This window comes from Ranitomeya variabilis, chromosome 1, assembly GCF_051348905.1.
Source record: "Ranitomeya variabilis isolate aRanVar5 chromosome 1, aRanVar5.hap1, whole genome shotgun sequence".
Lineage (NCBI taxonomy): Eukaryota > Metazoa > Chordata > Amphibia > Anura > Dendrobatidae > Ranitomeya > Ranitomeya variabilis.
Window position 1 is genome coordinate 1,092,798,617 of NC_135232.1, and position 26,197 is coordinate 1,092,824,813.

At 48.6% G+C, this 26,197-nt stretch overlaps 1 protein-coding gene across 4 annotated transcripts in view; it reads right to left on the reverse strand.

The window, feature by feature from the left end:
* Positions 1–26,197, reverse strand: part of LOC143788907 (ADP-ribosyl cyclase/cyclic ADP-ribose hydrolase 2-like) — a 75,028-nt gene that overhangs the window by 20,853 nt on the left and 27,978 nt on the right. For all 4 annotated transcript variants that reach the window (XM_077278945.1, XM_077278969.1, XM_077278897.1 and 1 more), the window contains 2 exons: positions 19,978–20,166; positions 8,035–8,164 (listed from right to left, as the gene is read on the reverse strand). In XM_077278945.1, the coding sequence (XP_077135060.1) occupies positions 8,035–8,164; positions 19,978–20,144 (297 nt within the window). In that variant the 5' untranslated portion in view covers positions 20,145–20,166. The remainder of the gene's footprint in view (positions 1–8,034; positions 8,165–19,977; positions 20,167–26,197) is intronic.

The window sequence follows — 26,197 nt, forward strand, 5'->3', positions numbered from 1 at the left end:
GGTCCAAAGGCACATTAGGAGTTCCCTTTGACAGGTGAGAATCAGCGTCTACCTGCTAGCGCCTATGTGTTGTAGTCCTTCCCTGCTGAGCACCCGGGATTGTCCTCACAACTAATTCTGTCTGCCTCTGATGTTCGTTCTCTCTCCGTCCCCCAGATGATATGGCAGGACGCACCCGTATGACGGGGTAGGCCTGGAGTTCTTCCGGGACTCTAGAGTCGCCCCTCTCCCACAGCTGCCTCCGTTGTCTGCTTAGGTGTTTTGGTGAGACAGCCAACCTATAATTGGCTGTCCTGCCGTGGTTTGAAGTAATGCTTAAAGTCTCTTACTTTCTCGGCGTTCCGGCCACCGACTGTTTGCGCCTCAGAAGGATGTTGCCTCGATCTTTCAGCACAACTCCTTCTGGTCCTATTGCCTCTTTGCTGTATTCCCGTTGCTCACTTGTTGCGTTGGTCTCTTAGGAGTCTACCAGGATCCCATCCCTGACAGGTCCTTTCTCTAGCTCTCCCCAGTAACTTCTCTCCGTCTTGTCGTCCAACCCCCAATTTTACCAGAGTGTGAAGAGTGGCCTACTAGATAGAACCACCCCCCCTGGTGGCCGGAGTGTGAAGTCTAGTGTGTGATACCTGGTCAGGTGAGCTCCCTTAGTGCAATCAGATGCAACATCACTCCCCTTAGCGGCAGAGCGACGTTACTGCAACAACCAGGACTCTGGGGCACTGCACTCCCCCCCGGTTAAATCCAGTACTCCCGGACTGGGAAAATGAGAACAACAATACATGTTAACAGAAAACACACAACATTTTGAAATATTATAAACAATTAAACATAACAGTGCTTCCCTCTATGGGAGGTGAGGACTCTTGAACGTTGCGTAAGTTAGGTCATGCACAGTTTATGACTCTCAGTTCAGTGGTTGAAACTGCGGGGACCCCGAGTAAACAAAGGGGTCCCCTTTTAGAAGTTTTTTAGAGTAATTCACTGTCCATTACTCTGTTGTCCATTTTAAAACCTGTAACAAAAGATATGCACACAAACATTTTCAACTAAATAGCAGCCCTCATTAATACCTCCAAGTTTTGTAGCGGAGGGGAGTTTGATTCTGAGTGCTGCGCGTAGACCTTCGCAGCGCAGGGGTTGCTACTGGCCTAACAGGGCCCAATATGCTTGCTACCGCTGGTGTAGTGCACTGCCTTCTAGCTACACTTCTAGTGAGTCTGGGTAGCACTGGCAGGCTGGAGCTCTCAGGGCTGCTGCCAGCAACAGTGGGTACGGCAGGCTCGCCGATAGCAGAGGGAGAATTTGCCATTTCAGCGATCGGTACAGCATCTTCAGGTAGGGCTTGTTGAGGCTGCGGGGCCAGATGATCTGGTACCACCATTGTTTCTGGTGGGTTCGGCTGGTGGAATGTTAGAACAGGTACCACGATGGCCTGATTTATCTGAGTCCAGGACTGGGGAAAGTCACCAAAGGACAGTGTGGATCATCTTCTCCTTTTCTACAGGTGGGGAGTTTCCTGGATCCATTTCCCTCGCTCTCAGCTTATCAGGGCAGGCTTTAAGGTGGTCCCTGGATATCACCGTCGAGGTCTCTCCTCCATCCTTGCTGATGAGGCAAACCTTCGTGTTGTCAAAATCGGATGGCAGGACGGTATACGGTTCTGCTTCCCATTGGTCGTCGAGTTTGTGTAGCCTCCTCTTTCGTTTGAGTACGTGCTCACCAGGTGGCAAAGGAATTGCAGGGGCATGCTGGTTGTAGTCCCATTCCTGTTTTTGCCTGGCCTGAGCAAGGCTTCTTTCCACGCATTCTTGTACCTTGCGGTACCTTTGCCGCCTCTCGGTATCCCAATCTGGCGATGTGTCTTCGGGGGTTAGGACCCCCATGTCCAGATCAACGGGTAACTTGCTAGATCTTCCTCGCATTAGGTATGCTGGAGTGCAGTTGGTGGAATTTACTGGGATGTGATTATATATGTCCACCATGTCAGGCAACTTCGTTGGCCACAGGCTCCGTTCCTCTACGGGCAAGGTCTTTAGTAAGTCGATCACCACCTGGTTCATCTTTTCGCACATCCCATTGGTTTGGGGATGGTATGGTGTGGTTCTGATCTTCTTACACCCGTACAGTTGGCAGAACTCTTGGAACACCTCCGCTTCGAATGCTGGTCCCTGATCGGTCAATACCTTCTCCGGGTAGCCATGGGGCCTACAAAAGTACTGCTGGAAAGCCTTGGCGGCCGTCCTGGCCGTTAGATCCTTGACAGGCACAACCACCAAAAATCTGGAGTAGTGATCCACAATGGTAAGAGCGTAGACATAGCCTGACCGGCTAGGTGTCAGCTTCACATGGTCCAGCGCGACCAGTTCGAGCGGCCGCCTGGTGATGATAGGCTGCAAGGGAGCCCGTTGGCTGCCACGGTCCCTCCTGCGTAGGCTACATGGACCGCACTCTCGACACCACTTCTCAATGGCCCTCTTCATGCCAATCCAATAGAACCTCCCTCGGAGTAGCCTCTCCAGCTTCTTCCACCCGAAGTGTCCGGCTCCATCGTGGTAGGCTCCTAGAACCATGGGCGCATCTCGCCTTGGCACTACTATCTGCCATACCAATTCGTGAGTATGTGGGTTGATGCTTCTCCGGCACAGCTTGCCATCATGGATAAACAGTTTGCTTCTCCCCTTCCACAGCTGTTGAGTCTCCTGTAGATCATCTGGGCCGGGATGCAACCCTGCCTGCGTCAAGAGCTCTTTCACCCGACGGACCGCGGGGTCACCATCCTGGGTTTCCGCCCATCCGAGATGGGGCAGGGGATTCAGCGTGGCATTCGGTTGGTTCTTGTGCCTGTTCTTCACATGATGGGAGTTCTGAGTGGCTTTGGGGCGATGGAATGCAGGCAGCTCCACCTCTTCAAGTGCCTCCGGGTCTTCCCCCGTTTCTGGCAAATTGGGCATTCGAGACAAGGCATCGGCATTTGTATTCTTGCGTCCTGCCCGGTACTTGATGGTGAAGTCGTAGTTGGACAGCCGGGCCATCCACCGCTGTTCCAAGGCCCCGAGTTTGGCGGTATCCAGATGCATTAGCGGATTGTTATCCGTGAAGACGGTGAATTTCGCTGAGGCCAGGTAGTGTTTGAACCTCTCTGTCACTGCCCAGACGATGGCAAGGAATTCCAGCTTAAAGGAACTGTAGTTGTCAGGGTTCCTTTCCGTGGGACGAAGTTTCCTGCTGGCGTAAGCGATTACCCTCTCCTTGCCTTTCTGGACCTGGGACAGCACGGCTCCCAATCCTACATTGCTGGCATCCGTGTACAGCACAAATGGTTGGTCGTATTCGGGGTAGGCCAGTACCTCTTCTCCCGTCAGTGCCGACTTTAAGCAAGTGAAGGATCCCTCCAGCCCCTCGTTCCAATCAAATGGGGTGTTCCTCCCCTTGGTCTTCTTGGATTGGCCCACCAACAGGTTTTGCAAGGGCGCGGCCTTCTTGGTGAAGTCCTTAATGAACCTCCGGTAATAGCCTACCAGCCCGAGGAACTGCCGGACTTCGTGGAGGTTGCTGGGCTTTGGCCAGTCCTGGATTACCGTGACCTTGTCGGGGTCTGGGGCCACTCCTTCGGCACTCACCACATGGCCCAGGTACTGCACTTTTGGTTTCAGCAGATGACATTTGGATGGTTTCACCTTTAAGCCAAAGTTGGACAGGGCTTCAAACACCTCAGCCAGGTGCTTCAGATGGTCTTCGTAGGTCTTAGAGAAGACAATGACATCATCCAAATACAGCAGTACGGTTTCAAAGTTCTTGTGCCTCAGGCAGCACTCCATCATCCTCTGAAACGTCCCCGGGGCATTGCACAATCCAAAGGGCATGTAGTTAAATTCGCAGAGACCCATCGGTGTCGTGAAGGCTGTCTTCTCTTTGTCCGCCTCCACCACGGGAACCTGCCAGTACCCACTGGTGAGATCTAAGGTAGAGAAGTAGTTAGCAGATTTTAAGGCAGCCAGAGACTCCTCTATCCTGGGCAGTGGGAATGTGTCCTTATGTGTAATGCGATTCAACTGCCTGTAATCAACACACATCCTCATTGTACCATCTTTTTTTTTAACAAGGACTAATGGGGCTGCCCAGGGGCTACAACTGTCTCTCATCACCCCAGCCTCCTTCATTTCTCGTAACATGTCCTTGGCACACTGGTAATGAGCTGGGGGTACAGGGCGATATCTCTCTTTTATGGGTCGGTGATCTCCCGTGGGGATGTGATGTTGGACCCCTTTCACCTGTCCAAAATCTAAGGGGTGTTTGCTGAATACCTGCTCGTACTCGTGAACCACCCTGTAGGCCCCCTGTTTCTGATGGGCTGGGGTGGAGTCAGTGCCCACATGCAATTCCTGACACCAATCTTTCAAGTGCCCTGCAGAACCATTGTCCTCCGCCACGTTTGACGGGACCAAGGGTTCAGGTGTCTGTATCACACTATTATTGACAACAAACAGTTTGGCGAGCGTGGCATACTTGGTGAGGTGAACCTCTTCCTCCCCACAATTGAGGACACGTACGGGCACCCTCCCTTGGCGGACGTCGACCACCCCCCGGGCTGTCAGGATAGTAGGCCTATTGTCTGAGTATACGGGTTCTACCAGGGCCTGGTAGTCCTTTCCCCTGAGGCCTATGGCTGCCCGACACCATATTAACATTTCACTCCTGGGGGTATCGCGATGGGGTTTGAATCACTCACAGTGACACGACCAATCTCACCACCAGTCAGCTCTACCTGCTGTCTCTGCATCAGAGCTCTGATTTCTTTTTGCAGGGCGCGTTGTTCACTGTGGCCAGCGGTTTCTGCTACCTGTTGCAACAAAACAATAACTTCTGCAAGACAATTTTCTATAACATTAGTACCGATAGTCATCATGGGATTACATTCTCGGCGGTCAATATCAACAATTACAATCCCTTGGGCTTTCAATTCCACCCACCCCACCTTGATGGTGACCTCTTTATACCCCACTTGTGGCAATGGCTGACCATTACTGGCTATTATGGTGAAATCGTCATCGGGGCCACGAGTAATATCGGTGTCCTCCCAATACCGTTTATAAAGCACGTAAGGCATATTCGTCACCTGAGAACCGGTGTCCAGCAAAGCATTCATGGGGATACCGTCAACCACTACAGGAAGAACTGGTCGCCCTCCAATGTATTTGGCTCTCCAATGCTGTGGGCCTGATCGTCCTACTCCTGGGGGTTGGCCCTTTGCCCCAGGGGTTGCTCGTTTAAAGGACAGTACCTTGCAAGGTGGCCCACCTGATGACAGCGGCGGCAGATGGGTCATCCGTCCCGATGGAAGCGATCGTCGTCCCGGCCTCTGTTCGGCGGAGTCCTCCTCTGTCGCATCCAAGGGACATCCTCTGGTCTGGAGGCCAGCTGGATCTTCTCCTTGGGGGCCTCCTGTAAGGACTGCACCGTCCGGGCCAGGGCAGCAACGCTCTTGGTCAGCTCCTGCATCTGGAGGCGGAGTCCTGCAGGGGAGTCGTCCTCTAGGCTCTGGGCATCGGCCTCGGCGGCGACTGGGGCATCTGACGCCACCTCCTGGTGGTATGTGAGAGCGGGACACCTGGGAGGCACTGCACGGCTGGGCTGTCGCTCCTGCAACGCCTGGATAGCTTTATCCTTGAATTGCGCAAAAGTCAAGTCTGGATTTTGCATGGCCAAGAAGTGCAATTGGCCCCGTTGGTGACTGCACAGGAGCCCCTCAATGAACCGCTCCTTCAGGAGTTTATCCTCATCCTGCATGCTGTCGGGGTCACTCTGCTTAATGGCCCGCCGCGCCTCCTGGAGATTAAGGGCATAGTCCCGTAAGCTATCCTGCGGTCTCTGTTTGCATCCATAGAAAGTCAGTTTAATTTCTGTAGCAGTGCGGGTATCAAAGGTGGCTTTAAGCTTTGCAAAAACCTGCTGCGCAGTTCCCTTATCCGCGGCGGGCCAGGACTTCACTTCCCTCAGAGCCGCCCCGAAGAGTTGGCCGATTATCATATGAACCTTCTGTGGCTCCGTCAGGGGATAGAACTCGAGCAGGCTGCAGATTCCCTCTTTAAACTCAGTTAATGTGTGCGACTCCCCGGAGTATCGCGGGAGCCAGGCCGCTCTGGGCAGGTATGGCATAGAGAAGGGCATTTTATCCTTTGTGGTAGCGGCAGTGTCTGACTGGTTGATGGGGGCAGCGGGCTCTGCGGCCACCGGTGGTGGTATTAGGGCCTCGGCTACATCCGCTAAGGGGACCGGAGCTGCCTCTGCGTTCACGGCTGCGATCGCAGCTTCCGCTTCCCCTAACTCAGACATGGCTGTCCCTTCCTCCCACTAACCTGCTGGAGGTCGGAGTTCCTCTTCCGGGGTTGGCACCTTACTGCGTTTTCTTGTTCCGCGCTTCTTTTTGGCCGGTTCCTCCCACGAAGCTAAGGCTCCTCCCCCGTGCGTGGCGATGGCGAATTGTGGCGGGAACTCTTGGCGCAATAACAATGCACAGTCCTTGCAATAAGTCACAGTCCAAGCACAATAAATCACAGTTCCAAGGCACACATGACCTGATTCTTCAGGCTTAAGTAAATCCTGTTCGTGACGCCAAGTTGTAGCGCCCCTACTGTTGCAGGGCCGAGGGGTACCCGGTACCGGGCCTCTGAGTCTCTGCGCTGGGATTGTCACGGTCGCTAGACCCGATCCGTGACCCTGCTGAGGGGCGCCCAATGAAAGGTGCGGATGGTGATGATGATGTGGTGGTGCGGTGCAGGTCGCAGTAAATAACGAGAACACCAGGTTGCAGTCTCTTTACCTCTTTACTGAAGGCTTCGAGTTAGCCAATCCAGAGCACTGTTAACCGGGCTGTCTGAGACCGGCCGGTCCAAAGGCACATTAGGAGTTCCCTTTGACAGGTGAGAATCAGCGTCTACCTGCTAGCGCCTATGTGTTGTAGTCCTTCCCTGCTGAGCACCCGGGATTGTCCTCACAACTAATTCTGTCTGCCTCTGATGTTCGTTCTCTCTCCGTCCCCCAGATGATATGGCAGGACGCACCCGTATGACGGGGTAGGCCTGGAGTTCTTCCAGGACTCTAGAGTCGCCCCTCTCCCACAGCTGCCTCCGTTGTCTGCTTAGGTGTTTTGGTGAGACAGCCAACCTATAATTGGCTGTCCTGCCGTGGTTTGAAGTAATGCTTAAAGTCTCTTACTTTCTCTGCGTTCCGGCCACCGACTGTTTGCGCCTCAGAAGGATGTTGCCTCAATCTTTCAGCACAACTCCTTCTGGTCCTATTGCCTCTTTGCTGTATTCCCGTTGCTCACTTGTTGCGTTGGTCTCTTAGGAGTCTACCAGGATCCCATCCCTGACAGGTCCTTTCTCTAGCTCTCCCCAGTTACTTCTCTCCGTCTTGTCGTCCAACCCCCAGTTTTACCAGAGTGTGAAGAGTGGCCTACTAGATAGAACCACCCCCCCTGGTGGCCGGAGTGTGAAGTCTAGTGTGTGATACCTGGTCAGGTGAGCTCCCTTAGTGCAATCAGACGCAACATCACTCCCCTTAGCGGCAGAGCGACGTTACTGCAACGACCAGGACTCTGGGGCGCTGCATCAGCGCTGCCACGTATTATATATTACGCCTTTTAATATCAGGCTAGAGCTACACGTTCTTGAAGATAAGGGGATCCATGGCACTCCTGCTGGATGAGGGCACAAGTAAGGTTCCACCCTGAATTCTTGTGGGTCGGGACAAGTAATCATAACTAATGAATGAGTTTGTGCTGCAACTAGAGAGTTGCCATGACCATGACATGATAGTTATCAGAAATCCAGCTCTGCTCGTGTGGCCACAAAGCCTAACCCGATGGTATATCACATAATGCACATTTGTCCAGCAGTGGCCACTGAAGAAGATATCTGTGGCGTCCATGGCTTTCATTGACCGGCAAGGTTCCCAATCATTACAATTAGTCGCACTCCATCTATGCAATCACATTAATCTCTGATTTTCTAAATAATACATTTGATACAGAACCTTATTAATTGGGATGTCATGGGAAGTCAGGTTGATGTAATGCTCATAATCAGATGGGAATACAGAACATGGATCCTTGCTGACAAAAGCGCTTTTAAAGGCCGACCATATTGCTGAACAGTTCTTGTTCCTGTAATGATTATAAAAGACAGAAATTTGTGGATTTATGGATTATTATTATATTTGAAAACACCTGGATGAGTAAGATTTGCATAACGTATGAGGTTTCAACTTATTCCACTGTATGACCAAATTTCTCTTTAGCAAAAAAAAAAGAAAGAATAGTGCAGTGTGAATACAGCCTAACACCTTCACTATTTAGAAATTGTATAGCAGTCTTATCTGGACATTTAAATAGCAGTTTTATTTTTTTGAGTATACAACAGCTGCAGGCTTATGTTGTAGGAACTATCTTGTGTTTACTTGAACAGTTTGGTTATATGTGTGTACTTCCTCTCTTTACTATACCTCATGACCTTTCGTTTGTGTTTTTTGTCACTTCCCTTCCTGTAACCCTCCATGCTGTTCCAATAAAGATTATGGTTGCTTGGTTGCTGTATGTCCCAAGTAAATTAGTTCAACAAGAGCTCTGATGATTCTACTGCAAGAATTGTAATATATATATATATATATATATATATATATACATATACATACACACACTATGTGTGTGTCACGCTGTGAGGGGAAACACACAGGGGAGGGGGATTTCAAACTATCCCTGGAACTAGGAACCTGACTGACTATCTCTGTCCTGGGGGTACATTTGATGGTAGAGAGGCCCAAGTCACGGACCTCACTATACTCCTGTTAATCCCTGGTCTGTCTCCTCCCCCACCCCATGGAGTCTGGGACAGAAATGTAATGTGAACAAGCCACACAAGACAAAACAGGGAAAACAGAAACCCTCTATTATATAAAAGCACCAACCAACAATAGGAAGCATGATAGGGACAGGGAAGAATAAACTAAATGGGACCAGGGACCAGGAGATAAACCCATGTATAACAGAATACCTCTACAACAACTTCTCTCCAAAACACTTAGCTTAAGCACACAGCACGGGAAGGTGAATCTCCAATAGCAACAACGAACTCCTCTTCAGCACAGTGTCTCCTAAGAGCAAGAAAGCAGAGCTTTCACTGGCAAGGCAGAGAGGGTCTGGTCAGATTTTATAGGAAGAGTCAACAACCAGATCAGAAGCAGCTGAAATGGAGCTGCATGTTTCTGACCAGCATAAAAAGGGTCAGTAACCTCTTCAGCAGCAAAGGAAACTAAAATCATTTAATATGGGATCCAAATACAAGGGCTAAATGGAAGATCTGCGATATATACAGTATATATCTATATATATAATTGTCAAAGGGTTTTTCTGTCTGTCTGTCTGTCTGTCCTGGAAATCCCGCGTCTCTGATTGGTCGAGGCCGCCTGGGCCTCGACCAATCAGCGACGGGCACAGTATCGACGTAGATGTCATAATGGTTGCCATGGCGACGATGATGTCATAAAGGTTGCCTCGACCAATCAGCGACGGGCACAGTCTGCCGCGAATTCTGGAATCAACATTGTCCATATACTACGGGGACATGCATATTCTAGAATACCCGATGAGTTAGAATCGGGCCACAATCTAGTGTATATATATATATATAGTAAGGCAGAGCAGCTCTCAAGTCTGAGCGGTAATGAGGCAGTGACCCAAGAAAGTTCAACTTAAATGTCTTTATTTGCCAACTTATGAAATAAATTGAAACTTTATCATCTGGTCAGTATCAATCTGCACCACCATATAAGTTGTGGGTCGGTAATGGCTTTGCTCTAGTCTCTGGCTCTGGTCAGTGTTCAGTCTCACACAGGCAAGCTTTCACAGAACCTCCTACTCTGCTACTTGCAAACCATCACTGGGGCTGGCTGGGCAGGGGGGCAGAGAGGCAAATGCCCCCCGGGCCGCTCCCCCAGCAGCTGTACAGGGCCGGCTGCCTGATGGCTACGCACAGCAAATTATGCGTGGCCATGTCCACTGTACTGTGACGTGGCCGGCAGCAGACACAGCCGCATCACAGTCTGTCGGTGCACATCGTGCGTCGGGAGCTGTGCACAGCCGTCTAACCTTGACGGCTGCCACTGCACAGCTCCAGCTCCCTCAGTGTTCTCTGTTCTTCCGGGTCAGGTGTCAAGCGCATACGCGATGACGTCATCGCATACACGTCGACATGTGCCGGATGCTGGAAGCAGAGCGGTGCTGCTGAGGAGCGACTGTGAGGTAAGTATGAAAAACTTTTTTGTTTTCTTTATAAAATGAATTCAATGGGTGAGGGTAACTACAAGTGATGAAGTGGGGCGTGTAAAGGGGACAGCACATGATGGAGTTTGGGGGTGTAAGAGTCATGTCGGTCTGGTAGTCGGGGGCAGATATATCTCGCCCAGATACTTGTCCTATGTGAGCTAGGCCACTCAGTATCTTCAGGATACCGAGGGGTTAATAAGTGCAGGAATAAAGGATGACCAGCTGGGGGTTTCCGTCGTCAGCCTGGGGCACACAGATTGCCTGTCTGTGTGAGACAAACGTGAGTGAGAGCTGTGCTCAAGTACTGTGTGTTGTTAGCTGGGTGGGAGAAGCCCCCCAGTTGTTAAGATAGCAACGTATTGGTTTAGTTAGTGCCAGACAGGCTAGGATTTATTTTTATGTTTTGTTTTTTCTATGTTGCTTTCACTTTAATAAACCTGACCTGAGGTCAGCCAACTCGGAAACCTGCTGTCGCCTCAGAATTCAATGCACAAACCACGTGACCTTTGACCCCAGCAAAGGCGATCCCGGAGTGTTTTGTTACATTGTGGTGGAGAACGCGGGCAATAACGTGGCACAGGCGACAGTATGGAAGACGTGGTGAAAGCCCTAGTACAGTCCACTGCCGTACAGCAGCAGGCCACTGCCGCACAGCATGAAGCTAATCGCTTGATGGCCGCACAGCTGAAGGAGTTAGTGGACATGACGGGTGCAGACCGCCAGCTTCTCCAACAGGTGGCGCAGTGCCTGGTGAGCATGCCTGAGGTGGACCCGGAAGCAGAGTCCAGAAGGATCCATATGAGTCGGTACTGGCAAAAGCTGACTGCAGAAGATGACGTCGAGGCATACCTGACAACGTTTGAGCGGACAGCCTTGAGGGAGAAGTGGCCGAAGGCACGTTGGGCCAATTTGATTGCCCCGTTTCTCTCCGGCGAGGCCCAAAAAGCTTACCATGACTTGGACCCGGAAGACGCTCAGGACTTTGATAAGCTGAAAGCTGAGGTCCTGGCCCGGCTAGGGGTGACGACGGCTGTCCGTGCACAGAGGGTACACCAGTGGACATACAAGCCAGATAAACCGCCGCGGTCTCAGATGTTCGACCTGATCTACTTAACAAAGAAATGGTTGCAACCCGAGGTACTGACAACACCAGAAATAATCCAGCGGATTGTCCTGGACAAGTACCTTAGGGTATTACCACCAGCGCTGAGAAGGTGGGTAAGCCAAGGAAATCCCACGACCGCGGATCAACTTGTGGAGTTGGTCGAGCGTTATTCCGTGGCAGAAGGACTTCCCGATGAAACCGCTAGCACCCGGTCCGTGCCTCCTCCTCATGGAACCGGTAAGACTGTTCCAGGGACTACGGGTGAAGGAAAATCGCCTAAAACTGTGGGGGAGGAACACGGGACTGCTCGCACTCTGAGACCGAGAGTGTTGGACGGTGGACTCAGTAGGGGGCCTGTTAGGTGTTTCCGCTGCCATGAGAAGGGCCATGTTTCTGCGAACTGTCCTGTTACCACTGAACCCATGCAGTGCGACGTTACAGACTCTAAAAAACGCATGTCTTTGGTTACAGGGCTAGTGAGTGTGAATGCGGGTCAAAATGATACAGCGAAGCACCTGTGTGAATTATCTGTTGATGGGAAGAATGTTGTGGCATTACTAGATTCTGGAAGTGTGGTGACTCTGGTGAAAGCCAGTCTGGGGGCACTTCCATCTGGTCCGTCTGACAAGTTTTCTGTAACGTGTGTGCATGGGGACACTTGCTCGTACCTAACAGCAGTCATATGGATTTCCACTCCCTATGGGTCTGTGCAACACAAAGTGGGACTCGTTCCAGGATATAATCCTGGGCAGGGATTTTCCCCATTTCTGGCAGTTGTGGGAGAATCAGTTGCTCCTTCACGGTAGCTGTGCCCGTGAATCTTCTCCCATGCCCTCGGGAGGTCCCGAGCCCCTAGAGGAGGCCCCACAGGAAGACGTTGATGGGGAGGTTATTAAATCTAACTTTCAGTTCCCCTTCTCAGTTATGGCGGGGGAAACTGAGGAAACTCAGTGAGAGGCGGAGGCAGAGAGCCATCCAGCACCCTGCCTGCCAGATTTGGAAGTCCAGTCGGATGACTTCCACAGCGAGCAAATGAAAGATCCTACCCTGTCTCCGGCTAGGAAAAATGTAAAAATAATAGATGGGGTACCCGTAGAACCTAACACTAGGCTGGCATACCCGTACATGGTACTTGAGAATGATTTGCTCTACCAGGTAGAGAAAAAAGGGGAAGACACTGTACAACGGTTAGTGGTACCAAAACCTTATCGGCGGAAGGTACTCGACCTGGCCCACGGGCATATAATGGGGGGCATCTGGGGGTACAGAAAACCACAGAAAGGATATCACACTGTTTTGTGTGGCCCGGTATACATAATGATGTGCGTAACTATTGTGAGTCCTGTCCAGAGTGCCAAATCTCTGCGCCTAAACCTCGGTTCTGTAGCCCTTTGGTACCCCTCCCTATCATAGAAGTCCCATTTGAGAGGATTGGGATGGATTTGGTTGGGCCCCTTCCCCGGTCCGCACGTGGGCACCAACATATTCTCGTCATCGTGGACTATGCCACTCGTTACCCGGAAGCCATTCCTTTGCGTAACACAGCTACCAAGACGATTGCCAAGGAATTGGTACAAGTGTTTAGTCGGGTGGGAATTCCAAAACAGATACTCACCGACCAGGGGACTCCCTTTATGTCGAAGGTAATGAAGGAGCTCTGCCGACTCTTACAAATAGATCCGTTGCGTACATCTGTCTATCACCCCCAAACAGATGGCCTGGTTGAGCGGTTCAACAAAACCTTAAAACAGATGCTCCGGAAGGCGATAGACAAAGATGGGAAGAACTGGGATTACTTGTTACCCTATTTGCTGTTTGCCATTAGGGAAGTTCCCCAGTCTTCCACAGGCTTTTCGCCTTTCGAGCTGTTGTACGCCCATCGTCCCCGTGGACTGTTGGACGTCGCAAAAGAGACCTGGGAAGGACAAGTCACTCCCTTTAAAACGGTGATCGACCATGTAACACAAATGCTGGACCGTATTGCCGCTGTGATGCCCATTGTTAAGGACCATATGCTACAGGCCCAGGGAGCACAGAGGCAAAGTTATGATAGAGGCGCTAAGGTCCGTACATTTGCATCTGGGGATAGGGTGTTGATCCTGATCCCTACGGTAGATAGTAAATTTCTGGCGAAATGGCAGGGTCCCTTTGAGATCGTAGGTAGAGTTGGTGAAGTGAACTATAAAGTGTACCAGCCTGGTAAGAGAAAACCAGAACAGATTTATCATGTGAATCTGATAAAGCCCTGGAAAGACCTCTCTGCCCTAACGGCGGATCTGCCCCATCCGGTTTGCTCACCTACCGTACCGGAGGTGCAGATTGCCGAGACTCTCTCGGAACGACAAAAATCTGAGGTTAAGCAGTGTTTGTTACAGAACCGACAGTTTTTCTCGGAAAAACCTGGCCGGACTAAGCTGGTGAAACATGAAATTGTCACAGAACCTGGGGTCACAGTTCATGCGAAGCCATACCGGATCCCGGAAGCGCGCCGTGAAGCCGTCTCCCGGGAAGTAATGGCAATGGTGGACTTAGGAGTCATTGAGGAGTCGCACAGCGCCTGGTCCAGGCCAATCGTGTTGGTACCTAAGCCGGATGGCTCCATCCGGTTTTGTAATGACTTTAGGAAACTGAATGCGGTTTCTAAATTTGATGCGTACCCTATGCCCCGGGTCGATGAGTTAATCGACCGGCTTGGTAAAGCCCGATACATTACGACCCTGGATCTAACAAAGGGGTACTGGCAGATCCCTCTGGCGGAGGCGGCCAGAGAGAAGACGGCATTTGCTACACCGGAAGGTCTGTTCCAGTATGTCTACATGCCGTTTGGACTTCACGGAGCTCCAGCAACGTTCCAGAGATTGATGGATCGAGTCTTGAGGCCCCACAGGCAGTACGCTTCGGCCTACCTGGATGACATCGTAATTTACAGCATGGACTGGGAAACTCACCTCCGGAAGGTACAGGCAGTGATTGATGACCTACGAGGCGCGGGCTTAACGGCGAACCCCAAGAAATGCCACATCGGACTTGAAGAAGCCCGCTACTTGGGCTACGTGATTGGCAGAGGAGTGGTTAAACCACAGATCGACAAAATACAGGCAATTCAGGGCTGGCCGCAACCAGTGAACAAGAAACAAGTGCAAGCTTTCCTGGGAATTGCCGGCTATTATCGCCGGTTCAAACCCAATTTTGCAGCCATGGCTACCCCTTTGACGGACCTTACCAAAGGGAAGGGTTCCGTCATGGTAAAATGGACCTCGACTGCTGAAGAGGCCTTCCACAGCCTGAAACGGGCTTTGTGCTCTCAGCCAGTGCTAGTGGCTCCTGATTTCAGCAGCGAGTTTGTGGTGCAAACTGATGCCTCTGATACTGGTGTCGGAGCTGTACTTTCACAGGTGAGGGACGGAGTGGAACACCCGGTCCTCTACCTCAGCCGGAAACTGAATGTACATGAGCAGAGGTATGCCGTAGTTGAAAAAGAGTGCCTAGCCATTAAATGGGCTCTCGACTCCCTCAAGTATTACCTGGCGGGTAGGAAGTTTAGGCTGGTCACGGACCATGCCCCTCTCAAGTGGATGCACCTCCACAAGGACCGTAATAGTCGGGTAACCCGGTGGTTCCTTGCTCTGCAGGCGTACTCTTTTACGGTGGAGCACCGCCCCGGGATGCAGATGGGGAATGCTGATGCCCTGTCCCGAGTGCACTGTTTCAGGAGTGCTCTTGCTCGACCGGAGCGGTCTGAGCAAAGGGGGGGATATGTAAGAGTCAGTTCGGTCTGGTAGTCGGGGGCAGATATATCTCGCCCAGGTACTTGTCCTATGTGAGCTAGGCCGCTCAGTATCTTCAGGATACCGAGGGGTTAATAAGTGCAGGAATAAAGGATGACCAGCTGGGGGTTTCCGTCGTCAGCCTGGGGCACACAGATTGCCTGTCTGTGTGAGACAAACGTGAGTGAGAGCTGTGCTCAAGTACTGTGTGTTGTTAGCTGGGTGGGAGAAGCCCCCCAGTTGTTAAGATAGCAACGTATTGGTTTAGTTAGTGCCAGACAGGCTAGGATTTATTTTTATGTTTTGTTTTTTCTATGTTGCTTTCACTTTAATAAACCTGACCTGAGGTCAGCCAACTCGGAAACCTGCTGTCGCCTCAGAATTCAATGCACAAACCACGTGACCTTTGACCCCAGCAAAGGCAATCCCGGAGTGTTTTGTTACAGGGGGTTAAAGGAGACTGTTAAAGGGGGCTGCACATGAAGTGTGGGGTAAGAGGGACTGCACATGATGAAGTGGGGGGAGTAAGGGGGATTGCACATGATGAAGTGGGGGAGTGGGGCTGCACATGAAGTGGAGGGTAAGGGGGGCTGCACATGATGAAGTCGGGGGAGTGGGGCTGCACATTAAGTGGAGGGTAAGGGGGCTGCACATGATGAAGTGGAGGGGAGTAAGGGGGATTGCACATGATGAAGTTGGGGGAGTGGGGCAGCACATGATGGAGTTGGGCTGCACATGATGATGGGGGTAAGGGGGACTGCACATGATGAAGGGAGAGTGGGGCTGCACATGAAGTTGGGGTAAAGGGGACTGCACATGACGAAGTGGGGGGAGTGGGGCTGCACATGAAATGGGGGTTAAGGGGGACTGCACATGATGAAGTGGAGGAGAGTAAGGGGATTGCACATGATAAAGTGGGGGAGTGGGGCTGCACATGATGAAGTGGGGGTAAGGGGGACTGCACATGAAGTGGGGGATAAAGGGGACTGCAAAGGATGAAGTGGGGGTAAGGGTGACTGCACATGATGAAGTGGGGGTAAGGGAGACTGCACATGATGAAGTGGCGGGGTAAGGGGGACTGCACATGAGGAAGTGGGGGGAAGAGGAATGCACATGATGAAGTGTGTCTGAGGGGGACTACACATGATGAAATGAAAGGGGGATAGGGGCACTGCAGATGAAGTGAGGGGGTGATAGGGGACTGTAATGGATGAAGTAAGGGGACTTCAAATTAAAGTGGGGGACTGCAATTGATGAAGTGGGGGAGAGGATGGGGGACTGCAAATCATGAATTCAGTGTGAGGGAAGGGGACATCAATTTAATTGAAGGTGGGGGTGGGGAGAGCAAATGATGAATTGAAGGTGGGGGTGGGGAGAGCAAATGATGATCTAGGAGGAGAGCAAATAATGAATTATGAGGGTGGGAGAGTAAATGATGTATTGAATGTGGGGTAGAGCTGTTGATAATGAATAGAGGGTGGGAGAGTAAGACATGACAATGAATTGGGGTGGGTGGTACATGTAAATATAATGAATCGGGGTTAGGGCTAGAGCAGGAGGTACACAGTGGGGGGTGTTGATGATGAAGTGACTGGTAATGAATTGGGGGAAAAAAGTACAGGTGCTAATTAATTTATATATTAAATGGGGAAAGTGGCTATTTATAGTTAGTGGGTGCAAAGTGGTGGATTATAATTTATATTTGGAATGGTGGGTTGCATAATAACCAATTATATATTGATTGTGGGTGCACCTCTGTATTCAGATGTGTAGTGTACAAGAAAGGGAAAATGTGGGGAATGTGCTCTGGAAGCTGTGCTCTAGGTAACTGTGTTATTTTATGCAGAGATGAGTCCTGGCTGGAAGAAGTGATGGCGTCTGTGCTGGATGAAAAAGAAAAGCAAAGATGAAGGACTTCAGCAAGAGACGTCACTGGTGAGTCAGTATGTTACCTGTACACTGACACTATACACTGTATACTATATGCAGAGCTCCTGTGTATAATGTCACTGGTGATCACTGTAGTACCTGTACATTGACACTATATACAGAGCTTCTGTGTACATTATCATTGGTGATCACTGTATTACCTGTACACTGATACTTTATACAGAGCTCCTGTGTATAATGTCACCAGTGATCACTGTATTACCTGTACACTGTAGAGTTCCTGTGTACAATGGCACTTAGTATTGTGCTTTTTTTAAATTAATGATCAGTATTGTAGTATGCAGTCACTATGTGGTGGTAATATGTGGTCTGGTCATGGTGTGGTGGTATTTGTTCCTTGTATGTGGTAATATTCAGGCACTATATGGTGATAATATGTGGTCTGGCCATGGTGTGGCGGTATTTGTTCCTTATATGTGGTATTATTCGGTCACTATGTGGTGGTAATATGTGGTCTGATCATGATGTGACGATATTTGTCCCTTGTATGTGGTATTAATGGTTGTTTAAAAAAAATGTATGTGACTCATTCCCTTAAAGGAAAATACATAAAAATATATTTATTTTTAATAGTTTAGAGTAAAGTAGGGCCCGGCCGAAAGAGTCTACCGTGTTGTGGTGGCAGCTTAAAAATTATTTTGGCCAGAAGAAAAGCTGCTGGTTATGAATGTGCTGGGGTGGAGCCTGGGTGGAGTCTCAAGGGTGCCCGAAATTTTAGCCACTATGGGGCCCCGAAATTCCTAGTGGCAGCCCTAGTCTGTCTCATAAGCTGCAGACCGCAGCTTCCTGAGACTTCAGTGTGCTCACGCAGGCGGCGCGATGACATTAACGTTACCCCTAATCGTATATGTTTAAGGGGGCACCACGGTACACACAGTGGGATCATAACCCTGACCAACAAATATGTATGGCAAAAAACAAGAGCAGAAAAGGAAGGTCATGAATGGGGATCACCACACGATGGATTTAAACAAAATATAAACACAGCTTTATTAGTGAATATTAACAAACATGAAACATGCATTAAGAAAAAAACACAATTAAAAACAATTAAAAAAGGTAACATACTTGTTCCTTCCAAACACAGCCTATAATAAGACTGACACCTGCGCCAGAAAAAAATAGGCAGACCTCTATGGGAGGGTGCCTATATGGACACCACTAAATGTGCACTCAAGATGTAACAGGGCAAACCCATGGGTAATCCCTAGGGGTAAACAGAATGAGCAACAATCCTACCAAAACATGGCATAATATGCACTCATACAATCCTGATAAATACAATAGATGGCACCACCCTTGATGACAGAATGACCCTAATAGGTGTACACAGGAGTACACTAGGAGTTGCTAGTATCTGATTCGCCGTATTTATCATATGATTGGACAGCCCTCTCTCTTTCAGTACCTTACTTGTATATATCTATATAGGCGTCACCTTCCTTCCTTTTTCTCTTTTCTTTTGACTAGCGTTACTATGTTATTCTATGGTGTGATTGACATTTCTAGCACCTCCATAGAAGTGTCCAATGTGTGAAGTGATTTAATTATTTATTTTGCTCTGGCATTTTCGCCCCTTATTGCGCGGGCGCCGCTCTACTTACATATGCGGCGCTGCTACTGCAACGTCGTATAGGACAGGCGCTCTTAGAACCTGTGCAATCAGGCTTTTTTCAGGAGGGTACCTATTGAACTACTGTTTCATTGGTGTATGCGGCGCTGATATGGCAACTCCATGTGAGACAGGCGATCTTCACGCCTGCGCAATTGGGCTTATTGTAGTAAGCTGCCTATTGGACTCTCTCTTAATGCGCAGGCGCCGCTCTGTTTGTCTATGCGGCGCTGCGATGGCAACCTTGTGTGAATACAGGCATTCTCCACGCCTGCGCATTCAGGCCTGTACCAGGAAGTGACTCATTGGATTGTACACGCGGCGGCCGGCCGGCACACAGCTGCGATTGGGGAGAAAAACTATGGAACTTGTTTTTAAAGCCTGTTATCTCTGCTACTTTAATGCAATGGACAGAGATAAGCAGGGAAAAGGAGGGCCACCGCAACTCGAGGGCCACTGCCTTGTGATTGCTCCCCAGGCTGAAAAGTGCCAGCCAGCCCTGGACACACCCAACCTTTACCTGCAGGACTAAATGTGGGCCACTTGCAAGACCCTGAGTGGAAGGAGAGATCTTTCTCACCACCTTCCTACAGGTCTCTCCAAACATGAAAGCCAATGTCAGGTTATCTTAAATCTGACTTGGTCAAATAACTTGACCCAGTCCACACTTTTATTTTGCGTTGTAACCACAGCTGTGGCTGTAATTACAATGCTCTCCAGTTGGTTCAGTATGTCTCCCCACACATCCTGCTGGACACACAACGACCCTTGTATATGATTCCCATCACTGCCTCACAATATATAAATATTTTTTTAATTATAAGAACTGTCTAATAATAGTGAGCAGATGACTCTTTGCTTGTATGCAGCATTCTGTTTTTTATATAACCAACCATAGCCTACCAAAAAGTTTCTCTGTCCTGAAGAGCCCAGTAATGGAGAACCTAGTTTACCACAAAGCTTGAGGAGTAATTGTCTCAAATGTGGCCACGTGTGGGAGATACGGGAATAAAAAAAAAAATGACCACCACCTATGAATAGGGTAAAGCAAGCGTGAACAGGTGCAAGTTGACATGACTCCATAATATACAAAGAGAATACAGCCGCCTCTGTAAGAAATGCCATTACCATTAGTGTCTGGGAATCGGCTCCCATTACAGCAGATACATTAGGTAACTCCTGTTAAGAGCCAATACTGATTATTGTAGCTTACGGCACTTACCCCACAGAAGGATTCACGGTTTCAATGTAGTCATAACACCTGCCAATAACAATATTTTCCAAATTTGGGGTTGTGCCCGGTCCCTTCCATTGATCCGTACCTTCCAACTGTATGAGGAAGATCATTCCAAAGAGCAGGGTTTCCAAGGTGAGATGGGAGGATTTCATATTGCATAAGAAGCAGATACACCTGCAAGAAAAATAATATTCTTCACTAGAACACGACACAATTCTTTGTAGAGAATCACAAAAAACCCTGTCTGCCTTTGTATCACATTGGAGACATATGAAGGTAGATAATGATGCTCTATGCACTTTTACTGCAGCCTTAGTACAGAGCTATAAAACTGTTGTGTGCATAAGCACCAAGACTGTATCATTGCTCAGAGCAGGAAAGTCTTTCCTAATCGCACAAGAAGAATTACAATCCATTTTTGGTTCATGGATGGATCAATAACATGGCTTTCTGCATTACCATATGACTGCATTCACACAACATTATGCTGAGGTTTCCCATTAAATAGGGTTGTGCAACAATTGTGAAAATACTTAGCTTATGTTCATACAGTTTTTGTCACGCTCGGGAGTGGGAAAGTCCGGCGGACAGCACAACACACACAAACAATGGGATGGAAAAAGGGAGAGGAAGGCCCTAACAGTAAGGAACAAGGGATGGGGCACCTCCTAACAACAGTCTGAGCCTTTCCCTAAGCCCCCCTAACACCCTATGTGGGTCCTCCCCCCCACCCGCTGTCACGTGCCTAGTCCCTAGCTGTCACCTCACTATACCCTGGCTAGTGCACTGGTCAGCAATGACGCTAGCCTCACCACTGCAGATGATATCAACACTGGGGGGTAGTGACAAGCATGAGACAGACAAGGAAAGGAACAACAAAAAGTTAGCTCAAGCCTCTGCTGCAAAGCTTCACACAGCAGAGGATACGGAACCGGGACCTCAAACTCCACCGAAGCAGCTGATAAACTGCTGGCACCAGAGAGCTCCAAACTCCTCTCTAGTCTTCAGAGATAAACTCTATTACCAACAGTCAGCTGATGCATCATGTGACTATTTAAAGTTTGGTGGGAGTGGTCACCACCCACATCAGCTGACCAGCAACACAGCAGCTGCCAGCAAGGAAATTGACATTAACCCTTGCTGGCCCAAAAGTAAAAAACACGTTTAAATTAAAGCAGAACCAGAGCTGTCACGTCTCCAAAAATTAGTTGTGACAGTTTTTGTGTGTTTTTCTTTTATTTGTCAAGTTTTGGGTTTTTTTAAACTTTTTGTTTCTATTGATTTAATGGTCAACTTTGTAACGATTTTTTTAGCCGAAACAACCCAAAAATTGATATGAAATATAAATGACCAGTCTTCAATTATTACAATATCCACTAATATATTGACTCCAGTAAATAATGCATAGAAAATGAGGACCTGAGTCACCATATATTATGAAATGAAGTTTTTTGTACAAAATGTATTTCATAATATATGGTGACTCAGGTCCTCCTTTTCTATCCAAAAACTGATATGTTGCTGAAAAAATTTGGAAAATAAGAGCACCATGTGTACTGTAATTGTTATCCCATTGATAGTAATAGGAAGGTTATATTTTGTGGTTGCTTTTGATGAGTATAGCACATCCCATCAGGAGGTACTATCATAGCCTGTATAAAAGCCGAGGCAGGGAATGCAGCAGCCACTTTTGGGGTAATTTAAGATAGTGAGAGGTGATCAAAGCTCACAGCTCAGCAATAAAGATGGTAAGAGATAGATCTAAAAACATGACAAATATTCCATACATCAATATATATAACTGCAGCAGTCAAAAAGATTAGTGTAGTAATCAGTGGAGATGGGCAGAAATTCACATTCGCTGACTTTGACAAATTTTCCTTCACAATTTGTTCTACCACAAATAAATTAGTGCACATGTCAACACTGGAAAGCTTCCAATTGCTTGGTAAAATAAACATGGGAGAGAGGAGAGAAATTGGGGACCCCACTGACCACATAAGCTTATTCTCTATAGAAGAGAGAGACTTAACGAGTGAATTGGAGATAGAAAACGACTGCCGTACAGACTGTGCTCCGCTGGGAACCACTGATCTATGATGGCCCAGGTACTGACCACCACTGTACAAGGTGTGATCATCTGCTAGATGTCTTCACGGCCAAGCTTGCTCTCTGACGCCTGCAAATTGAATCTCAAATTTTGTGCTTGTGTGGCACCCTTACATGCAACACTTTCTAACTCCAGGCCAGAAGGGGGAGCTCTAAACCCAGTTTAAGGGGAACTTCCCTATATACATCCTGGCCGGGAGGAGTCAGTTAGTCTGGTGCAGACAAGAGGACAGTTGACAGTTGGTAGCAGACAGTGAAGGAGCACAAAGGGACTTAGGAGCTAGAGGAGGGCTGCAACTGGTCCCCTTCTAAGCTGAGCGCAGAAACTGGGCACCGGGAGCCCGAGGTCATGAGGAACTACAGGTCCCACGGCAGAACCGAAGGGCAGGAAACTTTAAGGGACTTGCCCACATAACACCTGAGGTACAGCAACAACTAGAGCCTGGAGTCACCGTAGACAGACCCCAAAGAAATGGCTCAAGTTACCTACTGTGCAGGTACTGTCCCTGGATAGGGAAAAAAAGAGGACCTTGCTGGACAACTACAGGCAGCAAGGGACTACAGACCAGCGCATAGCGGAAGGCTCCCAAACTGACCTGTCAAAGGGATTTCAACTTGTCTTCAGTCTGCCTTGACTCCATCTACACCTGTTGCCGGTACCCTGGACTGAGGCTGCTGAACACCAGTAAACAAGGTAAAGACTGCGACCCTGTGTCCTCCATTTATTTGCCGGCATTCACCATCCTTGCCAAACACACTGGGAGCCCTGGGGATCCTGCTTCACCTGTGGGAAGCAACACCTTATTTGCTGCAGCACCATCGCCCCTAGAGGACCCCTTTAAGCAGCATTGGCCACCTCTGACCGAGAACCACAGGTGGCGTCACAAACTTTCATTATTTCCACAACCCCTTTAAAGACCGTCCCTTTTACTTGGGCGCCCAGGGCCATGGACCGGGTCGCTGCCACCGTGACCACCCCTTTATGTGCGACCGGACCTGGTACCGAGTACCCCACGGCCCTGGTGGGAGACTCAACTTGCGCGAAACCACTAAATTCAACTAGAATCCTATCCTCCGTGGATCCATCTCTAGTCGTTAGTGAATAATACAGATATTCCATTGATTGAAGCAGAGAGATAGAAGAGGTGCCAGCAGAATTGCTGGACTCAGTGTGATTGATCAGTGATATGGTGGAGCTGATATTTGTCCTGCTGCATTTAAATTTTTTATTTTTCTTATTTCATAATGTGCTATAAAAGCAGCAGAAAGCCAGTACAATACTTTTGGAAGAAAAAAAATCTGAAATCAGCATCAGAGAAAGGGGGAACTATTTTGTTTTGTTTTTTTATATTTCAGAAGAAAATTTTCACCTAAAAACAGAAATTGAACTGTGACTGTCTGCTTGAAAAATAGTGTGTCGCAAATAATTTTTTTTTTCAACATCCGTTTAACTAGTCAAATTTTAGGGTATAGGTACAACACACCACACCAATACATTGTTTTTTAGCAAATGCTGACTTTTTGGACATGGACCTACCTACCATTTCTTATGACATCATGTTTGGGAAGAAGGTTGACTTTTATTTAAAAAAAAACAATACATTTAACTTTTCAAGTCTGTATTTGCACACATGGTTTATCAATCCAGTTTAACAACTACAACACACCTATTATTAAACCTGACAGGGCACACCTGTGAAATGAAAACCATTCCCAGGGACTAGTGCAGCGCCCCAGAGTCCTGGTTCCTGCAGTAATATTATTCTTCCACCAGGGGGAGTGATATTACGTCTGAAGGTAATAAAGGAGTCCATCTTTCCAGGTATCACAAACCAAACACAACACTTCACACTCCAATCCACCAGGGGGAGCTATGCTCCTATCTACTAGGGCACTCCTCACAGAAGGGTAAAACTGGTGGTTTGGATAGAAAGTTAGAAAGAAGCTGACTGGGCTTTGCCCAGGCAACACCTGTCAGGCAGACAGGGGGAAAGGAGGAACATCTGAGCTGCAGACAGAGGGTCCCTGTCAGGGGTGGGATCCTGACAGAGGCCTAGCGAGACAGAAAGCTACAGAGCTGCGCCTGCCCCACGTGCGGCAGTATCCTAAGAAAGGACACGAAGAGAATTGTATTGTAGAGAGTGAGAAACGAGATCACAGCACAAGGAGAAAACACCGAGAGGCGTTCTGCCCTGTAAAGGCTGCCTCCTTCTGAGGTGCGTAGCCGGTGGCCGGAACACCGAGGGAGTAATTGACTCTACGCTTTACTTCAAAGACCGGCAGAACAGTCAATTCCAAGTTGGCTGCCCGACCTTAATACCTAAGAAGACACAGTGGCAAATTGTGGGGTCGGGGCGTCTCTAGGGTCCCTATAAACAAGCCTCAGGCCATCAGTGATATGGGTTTGTCCTATCCATATCATCTGGGGGACAGAGAGGAAGAAATAACATCTACAAGAGTTGTGAGGACCTTACCGAGAAGCTCAGCAGGGAGGTACTACAACACACAGGCGCTAGTAGGAAGGCTACTGATTTCCACCTGGATAAGGGGACTCTGAATTTGCCTTCGGACCGGCCGGACTCTGCCTGCCCTGTGGTCTGTACCCTGGACTGTGGATGCTGAAGCCTCCAGTAAAAGGTAAAGAGACTGCAACCTTGTGTCCTCGTTCTTCACTGCGCCTTACAACATCCACCATCACCACCTATATTTCTGGGAAGCCCTTGGGATACACTTCACCTGTGGGAAGGTATACCATCTAGCTGCCATAACATCACCCCAGCGGACCCCTAAGCAGCGTCGGTCACCCTGACCGAATACCACAGGTGGCATCACGAACATTATACAAACTTTCCCCTGTGTATCGGACGCCCCTCAAAGGGCCACGGACCGGGTCGGGCCACTGTGACATCCCCTGAACTGAGAAGGACCCGGTACCGAGTACCCCATTGCCCTTACGCGTGGGGGCGATCCAATCTCTCTTGAAGCTCATCAAGAGAATGCCAAGAGTGTGCAAAGCAGTCATCAAAGCAAAAGGTGGCTACTTTGAAGAACCTAGAATATAACACATAATTTCAGTTGTTTCACACTTTTTTGTTAAGTATATAATTCCACATGTGTTAATTCATAGTCTTGATGCCTTCAGTGTGAATGTAAAATCTTTAAATGAGAAGGTGTGTCCAAACATGGATGATATGTCAGGTTTTCCCTTTGCCAACCAGATTCCAGCAATGAAACGGTGGGCTGCAGAGGCAGAGAATCACAGATGGCATGTGTAGGTGTATTGGAGGAATTAAAGACTTGACATCTCAATTATTTTTTTATTTTTTTTCCATAGAACAGTGTTTTGTGTCTCCTCTAGTGTCAGGGTCGTGACCGACCCGTTTTAGGTTTTAAATGCATACAAATTCTACATACATTTGTTTATTGCATCAAGACTTTTTGACTTTTTCAGGAACTTATTTTAAAACAAAATACAATAAAATAAAACTATTTTACTAAATTGTAAAATGCTCTTATTAAAATTATAACATTTGTGTTGTTGGGGTCAGTTTCGACCCAGGTCTAATATAAGAGTAAAAAAAAATAATAAGTCCCAAAACTGAACTCATAAACACAGTATAAACCAACAGCCCACAGCCAGCTCTACCTCCAACAACTTGAGTTAGGGACATGTCCAGGCATGTATGGCCAAATCAGCTTAGAGTTGGTACTTTGCAGAGTATACATCTCCAGTTTACACATGCAACAATGAGAAGATTTGATGTAAGCCAAATTCTGGATTATATCTTAGATGATAATGAACCAGAGGACACACAGCAGCAAACTGATACAGATGAACAGGTTTCTGAGGAGGAAGATGATGTGGAGTATCAACCGGAAGACACAGACAGTTCTGATCAGTCTGATGAGGAGGTCACTGGTGCTGAAGCTGCTCCCGCAGAAAGATTCAAATCCAAAAGTGGCAAGATCAGTTGGAGCTCAGTACCTCCAGATGTACATGGCAGGGCAGATGCTGCAAATGTCATAAAAATGACCCCTGGGATCACAAGGTTTGCTGTGACAAGAGTAAGTGACATCAAGACATGTTTTGATCTGT